The sequence below is a fragment of the Centruroides vittatus genome, unplaced genomic scaffold (genome assembly GCF_030686945.1).
Source record: "Centruroides vittatus isolate TY-2023 unplaced genomic scaffold, ASM3068694v2 contig_882, whole genome shotgun sequence".
NCBI lineage: Eukaryota > Metazoa > Arthropoda > Arachnida > Scorpiones > Buthidae > Centruroides > Centruroides vittatus.
Genome location: NW_027122574.1, coordinates 2,886,223 through 2,901,680, shown reverse-complemented (window position 1 = coordinate 2,901,680; position 15,458 = coordinate 2,886,223). Strand labels below are relative to the sequence as shown.

General features: G+C 35.5%; 1 protein-coding gene and 3 long non-coding RNA genes across 4 annotated transcripts in view; 3 read left to right on the top strand and 1 right to left on the bottom strand.

The window, feature by feature from the left end:
* The window catches only part of LOC136983464 (uncharacterized), a 370,671-nt gene that overhangs the window by 224,322 nt on the left and 130,891 nt on the right, over positions 1-15,458 (top strand). The gene's annotated exons all lie outside the window — the stretch shown is intronic.
* On the top strand, positions 3,709-4,261 carry LOC136983376 (uncharacterized). Its single transcript, XM_067280094.1, has 3 exons — positions 3,709-3,736; positions 3,815-3,946; positions 4,016-4,261. The coding sequence occupies exons 1-3, from the start codon at positions 3,714-3,716 to the stop codon at positions 4,158-4,160; spliced, it is 300 nt and encodes a 99-aa protein (XP_067136195.1). The 5' UTR covers positions 3,709-3,713; the 3' UTR covers positions 4,161-4,261.
* On the bottom strand, positions 3,802-4,618 carry LOC136983378 (uncharacterized). Its single transcript, XR_010882039.1, has 2 exons — positions 4,548-4,618; positions 3,802-4,295 (listed from the first exon to the last, which is right to left on the bottom strand). It is a non-coding gene; the product is annotated as an uncharacterized lncRNA (long non-coding RNA).
* Positions 9,050-10,371, top strand: LOC136983394 (uncharacterized). Its single transcript, XR_010882043.1, has 3 exons — positions 9,050-9,092; positions 9,340-9,436; positions 10,015-10,371. It is a non-coding gene; the product is annotated as an uncharacterized lncRNA (long non-coding RNA).

Here is a 15,458-nt window from a genome sequence, read left to right as displayed (position 1 = left end):
AATACCATAAACTAGAGTCAGAGTCGGAGTTGAAACGTTTGCGTACCGATTCCACAGACCCGCATTTAAGTGCTGTATTGGCCATATTGAATAATTAAAACTTCTTTTCCCGGAACGTAACCTTGATTTATGATACCGAAGAAAATACGGCGCTGGCTTTACGATGGATTTCCAATTAGGAACACATTTTGTGGTAAAAATTGGAATTTATTGTATGCAACTCTACTTGGAGTCTAAAAACCAACGATTTAGATACCCTAGCACCTTAGACTCCGAGCTACTTACAAAAACAACTGAAGCATTGGATTCAAAATTATTTACGAGATATTACAATTTCACGCTATATTATTTACATAAAATTCTATTGTCGAGAGACCTTGCTATAATAGGTATACACGCAATTTGTTACGTGCATTGCTATGCGGAAGAGAGTTTCTCAACCGGTGATTCGCGACCCCCGTGAGTAGCGAACTATTTCCCTAAATAATGTAACAATTTTCCTCTAAAACGGGGTCGATTTATTTCTTTACACACCGAAAGTCTTCAAGAATCGTAAAAATGTAATTTTCTGACGTAAATATATTATCAAACGAGCAGCAATGACTCGGCAAAAATAGGAGGGGGATGCATTTTCTCAGATGCCGATAACATTAACCAAGGTTAGCTTCTTTCCACGATATAACCGTTATAAATATCTTATGTCGGGGATAAATTCTTTATTGTTAAAGAGGTACGACCCAATTTGGGGTCACGACCCTCGGTTTAAGAACCTAATTGTATTTTCTGTCTTTTATACGACCTTTCGTCTTCGAATCTCATCATTATAATAAATTAAAGTATGATATTTTGGAAGGCCATTTTATTCTATAGTATGGCTTTTTGAAAGATAATTATGGACCATTATGGACCAATTAAGCATTAAAACAATCAAAAAACAAAATTTGTTCCGAAAATGCATCGTAATTAAATCGAAAACGAAATTCAAATTTAAAATTAAAAAAAAGAAAATTATTTTATTCAAATTGATTCGTTTTTCTTCCGATTCAAACAATTTTTTAACATTAAAAATTGAGTAAAATTACATAATTTTTGTTGTAATACGATTTATATAAATGTACATAATTTGCATAGAATATTTGAATGAAGCTTAGAAATTCAATTTGCGAAAATATTTAAATTCTTTCGTAAATTTAATCAAAAATAAAAGAAGAATTAATTTTCATTCTTGGTTTTTTATCTCTTCTTCGGCCATTTTTCTAAAAATTCCATCATCTTCGATATCGTATGTGAATTCTTCGCTATCGCCTTCAACGCTGAAATACCAAACAAATATTACGAATTTTTTTTTTTTTTAATTTAAAAAATTATGTATTAATACATATATTTTTTAAAATTGTGTACAAACCTATCAGTTATTTCTCTCTTTCCAAAGCTCCAAGAGCACTGGACACGGCAATGTTTTGGACTATTCGAACATACCAATCTACAACGCCTGTTTCCACTAACGTCGGACCAAATCGACAAGAGAACAACAATGGCCAGAAGAATAGATAATTTCTTCATCTTTAGACTAAAACGACATTATTTTGATAATTTAACACTAAAATTCCATTAAAACAATTAAATTTCTATAAAACATTCCAAAAAATACATTACGTAAATACACTAAAAGTACAGCACATGGATAATTTGAAATTATTTGTGATACTTACTCGGCTCGATGAGTAGTTTTTTAGAGTTTCCAGCAAAGGTTTTTAGATGCAAATAAAGGGTTTTCGCAATAATCTCTCCCCGCTTATACGCATTTATATACAAAAGACCGTACCTAACTTTTTGAGAATCAAAACACAGGATACAAGGTGGCACCTATTAGGAATTAGCTGAATTTGAAGGAAATAGCTCGAAAATTTCTTCAAAAATTTTGTTTTAGGAAGTCTTTTGAAATGATCCTTCATTTTACTTTTTAAATTCGGTTTGCATAATTAATGCTATTTTTAAAATATTTAAATTTTATTAATGCAAATAAATTACTTTTTAAGTTTCCAATTAACAAGTATATGTTTTTTTTTCTTTTTTACTTAATTTTCATTAATAAATTTAAAATAAATTTTACGAAACGACTCATTAAACAAAAACCCAGATATTTATAATATTTACGTAAATATTACGCGGAGAATCCCAGTGGCGTAGCGAACATAACTGGCGCCCGGTGCACGACACTTTATTGGAGCCCCCTCCCCCTCCAGAAACACGCATAGTTTGTCTCGGAGACCATTTGGGCGCCCCGCTGCGAGTGGCGCCCGATGCACGATACACCCCTTTGCACCCCCCTCGCTACGCCACTGGAAAATCCCCTTTCTTAATCAATCTTATTCTAGTTTCTGCAGTCGAGGAGTATTTACTACACGAAGTGTTGGCAATTTCCAATACTACGCGTTGCATTTATAAATTTAGTTGTGGAATATTTAAAATTTTAAATTAATTAATTTAATTATAATCTTGAGATTTATTCTGCAGAGTAATTTAACATTCTAGAGATTATTCTCATTCTAGAAATGACATTTTACCAGAAAAACCGATAAATGTCATTTTTATATCACATTTAATCAATTATTATTATTTAATTAATTATTTAAGATAGAGGATTAACTGATATAACGTCTGACACACAAATTCTTTAATTCCTAGAAGGATAAAAGGATGCCCTTTGACGAACGATAATGATCTGAATTCCGTTAACGTATCTGGAACTTCCTCTCGGAAGGTTGACGCCAACGTTAAAATGAAAAACAAATTAATAAATAACTAAATAAAAATTAAGGTTTTAGGGAGTGTAGATTAACAAATAGCAATTTTCTAGGAAAAATATAATAATTTATTATTATTATTATTTTAAACGTATATAAAAATTTTGCAGATTCATTCTCCATTTAGAAAAATATAAAGTAAATAAAAATAAAAATTATGACGAATTTCCTTTTGATTCACTTTTTTCTCTAGTCTAATCTGGTTTGTGAAATCCGGTTATGAATAATTAACAATATGCACACAGCACGCTTGCCTGTATTGCATGATACTCGCTGTATATATACATACACACAAACACGCAGTAAATAGGAATTTTATAAGCAAACGGACGGTTTCTCAGGTGAGATTTTATACTAAAATATTGTAATAAGTTAGTATTCTTTTCAATCTAGCTTAATATTTCTTTGTTCTGCGTGTATTAGGCCTATATATATATATATGTTCTGTATATCCGAACTCGGTAGTGATTTTGATATATTAAAGTTACCGATAACTTAATTTTAATTGTATAAAATATAATTTAAAACGTGTTTAATACAACAATTTCTGTATTATTTAAATATTTTAACATCTATACGCAGAATTTCAATTTAAACTTTTGCAATGTTTTCTGGGTATTCGGAGATAAACGAGTTAAAGAACGTTTACGACCTTGTCCTTGAATACTTTTTTTTCTATAAAATCAAATTTTATTTTAAAAAATGCGAAACAATAATGAAAATTTAGTTAAAATTACAAATAATTTTTTATACGACGCATTTTATTTTTAAATTTTCAAAAAATGTGTACAGCGAATCGCGTTGCAGAATATAGTCACATGATGTCTGACATTCACGCGATTGGCTGGGAAATTGGATTCTATCAGTTTCGACTCGGTGTCGAGCGGGTAAGTAAGCGAGCGATTGATGTCGTTTGTTTCGTACAAAGCGTAGGACTATATTACGATATTGGCAAACATATTTAACCGCTCGCATCCCTTATTAACTATTCGTGTTTATTTTTACAGTTCGACCATGAAGAAAGCTCTAGTTATATTTTTAGTGTTTGTACTTGTCAATTCTCTTTACTTGGAAGCAAATTCGGCAATGATTCGTCCTTACGAACTTCATAAACTACGCAAGAGAGAAATTAATGAAAGGTTCGATAGTTTTTTGAATAATTATTTGTAGTTTTTGAGGGTTTTAATTAAAAATTTAATGAATTCTAGAGTTGGCGACTATATTCCTAGAGAAGATTTAATTCAAGGAAGAAGTAGAATTACTGGACGTGAAGTATTTTTACCGGGTATAAGTGGGAGGAGACATAATTCAGAGGACGAAGTTGATGAAAATTTATACGAAGTTCTCGACTAATAAATGAATCTTCCTCTTTAAAAAAAAACAAATTTATAACATTTTAAATAATAAAATGTATTTTTAATATATTATATTAATAAATGACATTTTAGATCTTATTTTGCTTTTCCGTGATTTATTTGTGGATATAATCTAACTCTCTGGGAATGTTAATTCAATAAAGTACTGTATCAGATTTTCGAACGCTCAGATACGAGTTTATCTTTCTCTCCCTCTTATTAATATTACTTTTCCCCCTTTGATTCTGTGGGCATTGACAAATCCTTTTTGATCGTACTCATCGTGATTCGGCCAAGTCCGTAATGTGACGAGGAATGAAGCGCGACATATCGGGAATGACATTCGTAAAGAATACTCGAGAGTTGCTCGTCTGGATTGGATTACGGATCCCCAGAGCGGTGGGCCGATGCCTTAACTGCCGTCGTTATGTTTATGTCGCAGACGGATTGTTAATTTAGCCGCTTTACAAAACATTAGATTAAATGGCGCTAACTAAAATTCGGCCACTTTACAGAGGTTAAACCAAATCTCGCCGGACTGAGTGACACGTTATGTCCTACAATATGACTGGCCAAACGATTAGCCGCTATACAATGCGGCGTTAGATAAACCGCCAGATTGTCATATTTACTTCGGATGCTTACCACTTGAGGAGCCAAGAGACATTCACCAATATGGTATTGTCTAGTATGTCTGTTCAGCTATAAATATTGGATATTACAACAGATAATGAAAGAGTGCAAAATGTGTCTGAATATAGCCAATACAGATTATCCCATTTTTATGAAAACACTAGCTGACCCGGCCACACGTTGTTGTGGCTCAAAATGTATCTATTATAAATGTATAACACTTCCCCCGTGGGGGCAATTTCAAAAAATCCCTTCTTAGTGTACATTCTCTTGACGTACCCTATTAAAACGCATTCAAAAACGCATCTAAAATAGTATAATAAAAGCCGAGTTCTTCACAGTAAGCCTTAATCCCGTCACTTTTCCCGCTGGGGAATATCGAAAAATCCCTTTTTAGTGTATATTCTGTTGACGTAACGTATTAAAACGCAATTAAAAACGCAAAAAACCGCATGTAAAATAGTATAATAGAAGACGAGTTCTTCACGGTAAGCCTTAATCCCGTCCATCTCTCTCCCCCACTGGGGGGAATTTCGACATGTATATTATATAAAAACACGTGCGTATTCGAATGCAACGTTGTGTCAAAATTTCAAAGGAATCGGTAGGAACAAACGAACGTTATATTTTATTTATATAGATAGATAGAAAATGATCTGCTTCAGTCCATTCTCGCAGAAAAGCAGAATGCCTCACAGAAAAGCAAACTTAGGTCGTCGGAAGTTAGCGCCATCTGTTGGACATAAAAGCCTTAATCCATATATAAATATATTTTTGAAAGGAGGGAAATGGTGTAGGGGTATGAAAAATAGATAGTAGCCGATTCTCAGACCTACTGAATATGCATATAAAATTTGGTAAAAATCGGTAAAGCCGTTTCGGATGAGTACGGTAACAAAAATTGTGACACGAGAATTTTATATATAAGATTACCGAGTAGGTACGGTATCTATCGTACCTACTGAACAATATTTTGATATATTGACGGAGATTCGTGCCCTGTAAATATGGCGGTCGTGACAAAATAATTTACAGTGTTAAAAACATGTTTTAAATACAAAAGAAACAACTGAAATAATTGTCGTTTTATGTCCTACCTGCAAAACCAAACGTAATTATATCTAAGAAAAGTATTGACCCAATACTTTTCTTAGATATTCTAACGATTTTATGGAAATGGACAAACTGATTTAATTGATTTACAATCAACACCAGATGGAGAGTATAAATGACTGTTAAACTATCAAGATGCTACTAAATACATCTTAGACCGCTTCAATGAAAGCGACCGTCTGAAGTAGCGGTAGAACTGTTAAAAAATTTTTTTTACAATTTCGCACTCCATATATTCTAGAGAGTGACAATGACCGGGAATTCACCGTAGAAATCCTCAAAGAATTTGCAAATATGCGACCAGAATGTAAAATTGTGCATGACAGTCCTCGACATCCACAAACACAAGGTACAGTAGTAGGGCCTATAGAACGACGGCCGGATGGCCGAGCGGTAAAGGTGGCAGCCTACCGCTCTGGGGGACCCGGGATCGAATCCGAACGGGTCGAATAATCCCCAGGAATTTTTCGGGGGGTGGTCCGTTCGGATATGTCGGGCCCCGTCCCTCACCACCCGGTCGCCCATTGTGGGCCTGGCCGAACCCATAATGGGCCTACTAAAAGAGGCCCTCTTAGTGCCCACAGGGCGGAAAGAGCTAAAAAAAAAAGGGCCTATAGAACGCGATAACCAACGTGTCGAAAATATGCTTAGATCTTGGATGCGCGACAATAATTCGACAAAATGGCCGATTGGGTGCTATTTTGTGCAATAAAAAAAAAAAAAAAAATGCATCTTATCATCGAGTCATTGGCAAATCACTTTCATCGGCCTTATTTGTAGTGAGCCTAAAACTAGTTTACAAAGTTCTGATACTCTTGATATCTTCTTTTATCTATTGAAACCGAAGAGGCGCTAGAAAACCTGCCAACACCGATCAAAGTTGTAAAGGACGTAGAAAACATTCAATATATTTCACAACGGACATCGCACAGTTCTTATAATTTGATTAGTGAAAATAATAAAAATTTATCACCTGACCTAACCTGTCCAGTGTCAAAATTAAACCAGCGAAGCTCATCGATGAATTCCTGCTTTGAAGCTGTTCGTGCTATTTGCCTGTGAAAACGAAAACATGGATATTCAGTACACGATTTATTACCATCGGCTCAATATAGAAGTTTTACCGAACTTTAATAGGTTATATTACTGTTTTGAAAAATCTGACCGAGTTAATGGGTTTTCACTCTCGAATTCCACAATAATTAATCGATGCGCTCTATCCAATCTGTGGGTTGTAACTTTCGGAAGTGTACAATTCTTTACAGTAGAAACATCTTCTGGTCGGTTTTTTTTTTTTTTTTAACTCTTTCCGCCCTGTGGGCACTAAGAGGGCCTCTTTTAGTAGGCCCATTATGGGTTCGGCCAGGCCCACAATGGGGCGACCGGGTGGTGAGGGACGGGGCCCGACATATCCGAACGGACCACCCCCCGAAAAATTCCTGGGGATTATTCGACCCGTTCCGTGTCTGAGTACTAACGTCTATCCTCAAATTGTATAAAGAAATGAAACAAGCAGTGTGATAAATAAAGCATCCAATATTAAGAAATTAATCATATTTTGACATGCCCTTTAACGCGTTTCTATTTGTTCTGATCTAACATACTGTATTTCATAAACTTCAGATAGCTGGTCCAGAAAATGGCGCCCTTATGTTACGTGAAAGCTTTCGATGAATCAAAGTACAAGATACATTAAACATTGAATGGCCAAACTCTATCTACTGCTCTGCCTTAGGATGCGGCTATACAGATGCGAGTGATGTGCAAGCGAGCGAAAATATATGACGATGTTTCTCGCTAAGCGCAGACGACCACACCCACGCGAGGAACGGGAGAAAGTAGTGTGGAGATGATGAATTTCTATTCGCTCTGGCCAGCGAGATTTCTCGTTTCTCGCTTGTTCATGATTTTCCATCGCGAGAACTATATCTCTCGCTCGCTAATAGATTCGAGTCTGCATAATCGCAGTCGAAAGGGAAAAAGATAAATAGTTTACAACACCCAAATCTAGGAAATTTTATACTCTAAAAATATTTTTAACCGAAACAAAAAAGTGAAACCGAGAGTTTTTAAACTGCGAGCGAAGTTGATCAAGTCGACTGACAGATTCCGAAAGAATTCAACGGGTTTAAACGCCTCCTGATCTCGATCGTTCAGACAAGTTCAATTATATTTCTGTAGGAATGGCCAAGTAACTCGAGCAGTACCCTTTTTTTCATACTGACCGAAATGACTTAAGCCAGTCAGACAGTGGACAGTGGACAGTACTCACTCGTTGACGGCCGGATGGCCGAGCGGTCAAAGTGGCAGCCTACCGCTCTGGGGGACCCGGGATCGAATCCGAACGGGTCGAATAATCCCCAGGAAGTTTTCGGGGAGTGGTCCGTTCGGATATGTCGGGCCCCGTCCCTCACCACCCGGTCGCCCCATTGTGGGCCTGGCCGAACCCATAATGAGCCTACTAAAAGAGGCCCTCTTAGTGCCCGCAGGGCGGAAAGAGCTAAAAAAAGTACTCACTCGTTGAGTCTTATTTCAAAACTTTTACTTTCTGTATCTAGCTACTGCAGAACGCATGCTGATCGGATCGAAATGTCTCGATTAACGAATTCCCATGTCTGTAAATTCATACGATAAGATGATGTAATTTTTGAGAAATTAAACGTCAAGTTGTCCATCGATTGTCATTGGTATATGGATCGAGTTAGTTGTATTGTATAATTAATTAATTTGAATTTATGAAGCCAGTGTCTGATTAGCGAGAGTACTGTTTCAAGCATCGTAACGTTTGTCTTAATTTATAGTTTAATTATTTTGTTTAAATGTTTAATGTTTATTATTCAAAGCCTATCGAAGTATTAAACTACTTTTACTCGTTCAAAGCGATTTGTCATTTTTCTATTTTGGCGTATTACAAGTATTTGATAAATCATCGTCGAATAAATTAAACACGCATAACAATTATAAAATAATTAAAATAATCAAAGTTAACAATTATATTAATGTATTGTACATTTTTAACAATATCAAAACGTTTGAAATAAAAATTTCATATTTTTATAATTCAGAATTTATCCGGCAGCTGGCGTATAGTCACTTACACGTGGTTAGGTGCACGTGTCCGTCGCGTATTCTTACTTCTGAATTTTATATCCGGTTGTAACCCACGATTATTATAATTGAATAGGTAAGTTTTTAATCGTTAAATGATGTTTCGAATGAATCGATATTAAAATTTAGCCAATTCGGCACTGTAAAGCTAGTAAACTATGATCGATTCATTGTTTGCCATAACTCGCAGTGCTAAAGTAACGTTGCAAGATATACTGTGTTAAAGTGTAATCCTTTGCATTTTAGCAAATCAAACTTGCATATATTTTACAATTAAAAAAAATCTGTTCTTGAATTAAAATAGTTTTTGTTTAATTTTTCAGATTACGCGTGGGCATTTTTCGTCGTAGATATGGAAGGGTCCGATCCCAGTGTAATTTCGAGAATGACCGCATTTTTGAACTCTACATAGACAACGTAGTACGTATATTGTCTTATGAGCTAATACGTGCATATAAATATTATATTTTTTATAACGAGATGGCATTATCACGTATGCTACAGTTACTAGGTCACTAGATAGAAAGTATGCTCGATGCGACGCCATTTTTTCTCGATACACGTTAAACTTTAGCCTATTTTTTTTCTCTTTTCTATAAAATGGGAGGTTGTTCGGCTCCTAATTGCGCAAGTAACTGTTCGTATTTGAAAAGGATGAAAATACTAATCTCACAAATGCTTTTGTCAGAATATTTGAATAAGGAAGGTCTAATATTTGTAAGTGATTTTGTATAAAATTTATTAGTTAAGTGTGAGCTTTTGTTCCAGTTTGACAAAGAAATATATCCAGGGATGTAAGTAGCTAAATCTTACATTAGTACCGAGTTGGAAAGGGCAGGATAAAGTTGCTGTAATGTAGAAATTATTATTATTAAATTCATTGTTATATGAGGATTGTTAGAAAGTCGCGAAAGGAAAGAAAACAAAACATTGTAGTTGTGAATCCTGTTTGGTAAATAAAAAAGCAAAATTATGTTTAAAAATATTTTTTCCTGCAGAATTTTTATGATGATGATTTGACATCCGGTTGATGAAAGCTTTCGTCAAACTGGATATAGATTATCGCCATCCGTGGGACCGCAGTGCAGTCTGTTGCCATTTTCGCCGTCCTTTTCCATCCCTTGTCTAGGCCACGGTGAACCGGCTCCCGAATGCTATTCTTGCGCCATTCTTTCGTATCGTCCATCCATTTCCTATATGGCCTTCCCCTTTTATTGTCCTGTTCCATTCCAAATGTTTTAGTTTTAATTGCTCTCTTGTCGTTCGTTCTATAGATGTGGCCGCAGCAAAGTTTTCTTTGGATGGCCAAATGGAATAGCATTTTCTCTTGCTGAACTCTCTTATACACCGTCATTTGTGACTATATCATTCCAATCTACTCTGATAGCTTCCTATAGTATGGATATGGATGCTTCTGTTTAATAAAACAATATATATTATATAAAATTTATTTAAATATACTGTTTCTCTGTATTCTATTTAAAATGTGTAATGAATACATTTAATTACCTAAAATTCTCTTCCTAATTTCAGAATTAGATGTAATTTTAACATGTAAACAGAAATAAGTTGTAATTAGTTTAAAAATAAAAACTAAAAATTAAAAACAAAACTAGTACTAAAGTTTTACTTTTCATTCTTGGATGATCTATATACTAATTAATTTAAAATACTCATAACAAACATTAATGGAATGCAATAAAACCTTACAAAATATTTGACAATTATAATATGAATTTTTATCTGTGGAAGCGCGGCTTCCCTTGTATTTTCTAAAATATAAATACATAAAATATGACAATAATCACAAAATAACATACTTTGAATTAATTAAAATTATTTATTATAGCTTTATATAAATATTACTAATTAATATTTTATTATAACTGCATTGTGTATCTTATTACAAATTTCTATACTACATGTGAAAAAAAATGATAAAATTGCTATTGTATATTCAAATATCAATTCGTACGTGCATATTCCCAATAGAAGCACCGTATTGTCGAATACGGGACGGCTTCTGCGGTGAAAATATCTTAATGGTGTAAAGCAGCCATTATAGGCATTTGCACGTGGGCTTTATGGAGCACCAACCTCGCATGGTTTAGCTGGTGGATGCTACGCACCAAAATAACGTGTAACGCTTCCAATGATTCTATCCGGGGCCAGCACTGCTTCGTCATTATCGTCAAATGTCACCTATCGACCTATTGTCAAATGTCACCGCACACCACTGTTTTGTTCTATTTATTTTCTAGCATCATTCTCATTGTAATCCTATGATCTGAGACTAGAAATGGCAGGTGATCGTGTATGTGCTCAAACAATGTCAAACCGATAGTAAAGGTAAGTTTTGAGCCCTGCACAAACTAGTCAATGCCATTGCTTTTGATGTGAAATTTGATGAGATTTCGGTGGTCACACGAGTATGAATTGCTGGATTGGAAAAAGTTGTTTATCATACAAAGCCCTTAAAAATTATCATAATATAATTTTTATTGACTGTATAGAAAAATATAAACTGAAAACAAATTAATAAAACAAAGAAAAACATTTAAATACCAAACAAACAGGACCTTTATTGGACTATTAAGGCTGTTTTACAAATAAATGTTTTATTAGTATATTTAAAGTACATGGCAAGTGGGTTACTTATGTACTGTATTTCCAGTTACTATTTCTACTATATTTTCAGCATTAGATTAATTGTTGTTTCTCAACAATTAAGTGCACACACAATATGCAAATGTAGATTAATATATATACTGCTGAAATAGAAGAAAAAACATCATTTATAATGGTGTTTTGCTTGAGAGCACTTGTATTTTCACAGGTGTGCCATTTATGCTATGGAGTCTAGAACAGTATTGTATCTTATACTTGAACTTTCTTAGTGCAGAATGCTATGAATATGTGTAAGTTACTCTTGGTGCAATACCATGATGCCATAAGAATAGACATCTTAACTGAAGACCACTAATGTGTCTTCTGACTCAGTGATACTAATAGAACATTGCAGTTTGTTTTGGACTGTGTGAATTGGTCGAAATAGCTTTGAAAATGTAACATATCTTTCTGATTGAATGACACATCTTTTCAGAAATAAGTGTTGTGTGTACTATAAAATTTCAAGAAGGCAGGCCATATCTGTAATATGCAATGATGAACTCGCCTTATCAGACAAGAAATGACAAATTATTATTGAATTTAAATTGTCATGTTCACACTAACCATAATCAGGATGGAAAAGACATAACTGACCACCATTAATTTTTATGTTGTACTTTTATTTCAAACCAACAAAGTATTTATATTTATTAGTAAAGTTATCGAGTTTAATTATAATAAGTATCATTTAGTAGTTAGTTTAAATGATTAAAGTACTCTATTAATTTGTTAATTAAATTTTTACAATTAATAAAATGCAGAAAACTTACCATTGTTGCTGTGAGAAAAATCAGCCTTATAATAGTATTAAAGTAATTTAGAAGATATAAAACTTACCTTAAACAAACTGCTAATTTTTCTTATATCTTTTATGATATATTTTATAGTTTAATGAAATAAACAATCATTTTATGTATCAAAATTTCAGCTAGTAACTGAAACAAGTGACATAAATACTATATTTCATTGTGCATGAGCATCTCACTCATTGTATGAAAAATCCAATGTGTTCAACCTGAGATCATTGAAGGGTTATGTAGAGTGACACCAAATTGATGACAGGTCAAACCTACAATGCTCATAGTAGCAGTAGCACAAAGGGGATGAAGACCCAGGACTACTCATAGGTATTGCCTGGGTGTGAAAGGGGGATAGGAAAGATGAGAAGAGTTGAGGAAGGCGGGAGGTGAAGAAAAAGTAAGATAGGATAGATGGTGAAGTAGGAAGACTCATCAGTGCCTGTATCGCATTTATTAACCAAACAAAAGATAATATACAAAATATATACAATGAATACATAAGTTACAAGTTGAAAAAAAGATGACAAGGAAAAAACTAAGTAAGGCATAATGGGTGCATTAATACAGTAATAAACATACAAAAGGTCCAATAACAGTAGGACGAACTAGTTAAAGGTAGGGTCCAGTGCGCTGGTAGCACGGATGAATTTTTCTAGGGCTGCAAAAATATCCGGATCTTCCACGAGAGCTTGTGGTGTACAGGGCCAATTGAAGCCCTTTTTTAGCGTTACTCTTTCCAGATTAATCCGGTGATTGTCATGTTTGGTGCAGTCAAAGATCAAGTGAGTGGCATTCTGTAAGGAGATGTCATCACAGTCACAATAGGGATGTTCTCTAAGTCCAAATCGATGTAGGTATTGCCGGAAATTTCCATGATCTGTCAGGAGCTGTGTGTTATGGAAGTTGGTGCAGAAGTTCTTGTTTTGAAGTCTGGACGAGATGTTTGGAAAGTATTGGTAGGTCGCTCTTCTGGAGTCTCCGTCTTCCCACTCGCGTTGCCACAACTGGATGGCGGTACTGTGAATCGTGGTTTTAATAGCGATGTCTGAGGCTTCCCAGTAGGTGGGGGTGGCAGAGGAAGCAGCAGCTTGCTTTGCGAGGGAGTCCGCCAAAGAGTTCCCTTCCACCCCTGTATGGCCCCTGATCCATGAGAAGGCCACGCTGTTTTGTGAGCAGAGAATTTCTTCCCGAATAAGAAGAGAGAGAGAGCCAAGATTGTTGACTATTCTCCTGATAGCGACTTGGCTATCAGAACAGATCCTAATATGTCGATTCCTGATCTTAGAGTTGTTAACATATTTAAGAGCTTGCAGAATGGCGAACTGTTCAGCTTGAGTAATTGTGCAGATACTGGCAAGACGATAGCTTGCCTGGTAAGAGAAATTGCTATTGTTGCATTCCTTAACTGCAAATGCTGATCCCACCTTGCTGTGGCTTTTAGATCCGTCGGTGAATATCTGTATATAATAGTTGGGATTGTCATGAAAGTCTAAGATAGAAATATCACCCGCGATACTGGGATGGGGTTCTGAGACCTCGGGCTTACCATTTAGGTTAGATGTAAGGTGGGAAAGAAGGGGCTCGTTCAAGTTGGGAAAAAGCCCAATCTCCATAAATTTGTAAAGTTCACTGTCTTGTCCGTCGATTGTCCCTCCGTTGAGCAGGTGCCACCGCCACATCTCCTCCTTCGCCCTAATGTGGAGGGGAAGGACTCCAGAAAGAACTTGGAGAGCAGCCGTCGGGGCAGTCCTATAAGCTCTGCACAACCTGAGAAGGGAGAGTCTTTGAGCTTTGTTTAATTTCTTTTTGGTGCGAACATTGTCGACCGCCTCTGCCCAGAAGGGGGCGCCATAGAGAATGATGGTTTCAATACATGCTTTGTAGATTATTTTGATGAACTTCTCGTTCATCCCCCAACTCCTATGGCTTATACATTGGAGTGCGTTAGAAATTTTGATGGCACGATTAGTAACATTGGTGATATGTGATGCCCACCTCATATTTTGATCAAAAGTTAACCCAAGATATTTGAGACTTGTAGTATTTTTAATCCTTTGATGATTCATGAATATCCTCAAGGGCTTTTTAAGTTGTCTCCCCTTAGATAAGACCATGGCTTCACATTTGTTGAAATTCACTCGAAGATTGTTATTTACACACCATTCGTGAATTTTGTCTAAAATTTCGTTAGCGTCTTGTTGTAGTATTTCGTTGTTGTAGTTTGACAACATCACAAGGGTATCATCCGCATACCCTTGGATGATACCAGAACTGGGGTTGGTGTTATCCTCGTTGAGTTGAAGCAGTCCGTCGTAGGCAATGTTCCAAAGACCTGGTCCCGAACGGGATCCCTGAGGGCAACCCCTGGACAAGAGACGGATGATTCTTTCACCATAGTTGTATATACCTGCGGTCCTGTTTTCCAAACAGTTGAGCAGTATTTTGTAAAGGTTCTGAGGGCATTTAAAGGATTTAAGTTGGTCCATTAGGGCAGGCCACCACAAAGTATTAAATGCATTTTTAAAATCTATTGAAATGAGTAGAGTGTGCTCTCCTTTTTTCCATGAGTTATTAATATATTTGGTAACCCTATTGATGGCATGGTAAGTAGATTTGCCCTTTACAAAGCCATATTGTTGTTTATTTAGGAGGTTATTAGTATTGAGAAAATGATTAATCCTTTTGATAATGAGGCCGTCCAAAACCTTCCCTGGAACGGAAAGGAGGCTGATGGGTCTAAGTTGGTCAGCCTTCTTAATGTTATCGTTGTCCCTTTTAGGGATAAATTTGATGTCTGCATGCTTCCAACTATTTGGGAAGACCCCTTGCTGTAGGCACTTATTATAGATGTATACTAGGGCTGTAGGGACGGCATTGAATGCATGTTTGAGCAATAGAGGCGTAATACCATCAAGTCCAGGGGACTTTTTGTTTTTTAAAGATTTGACTGCCCTGTACACCTCGTTATATGA

Coding starts and splice junctions, on each gene's coding strand:
- LOC136983376 (XM_067280094.1), top strand. CDS start 3,714: ATGTCGTTTGTTTCGTACAAAGC. Junction 3,737..3,814: donor TCGTTTGTTTCGTACAAAGC/GTAGGACTATAT, acceptor TTATTTTTACAG/TTCGACCATGAAGAAAGCTC. Junction 3,947..4,015: donor AAGAGAGAAATTAATGAAAG/GTTCGATAGTTT, acceptor AATGAATTCTAG/AGTTGGCGACTATATTCCTA.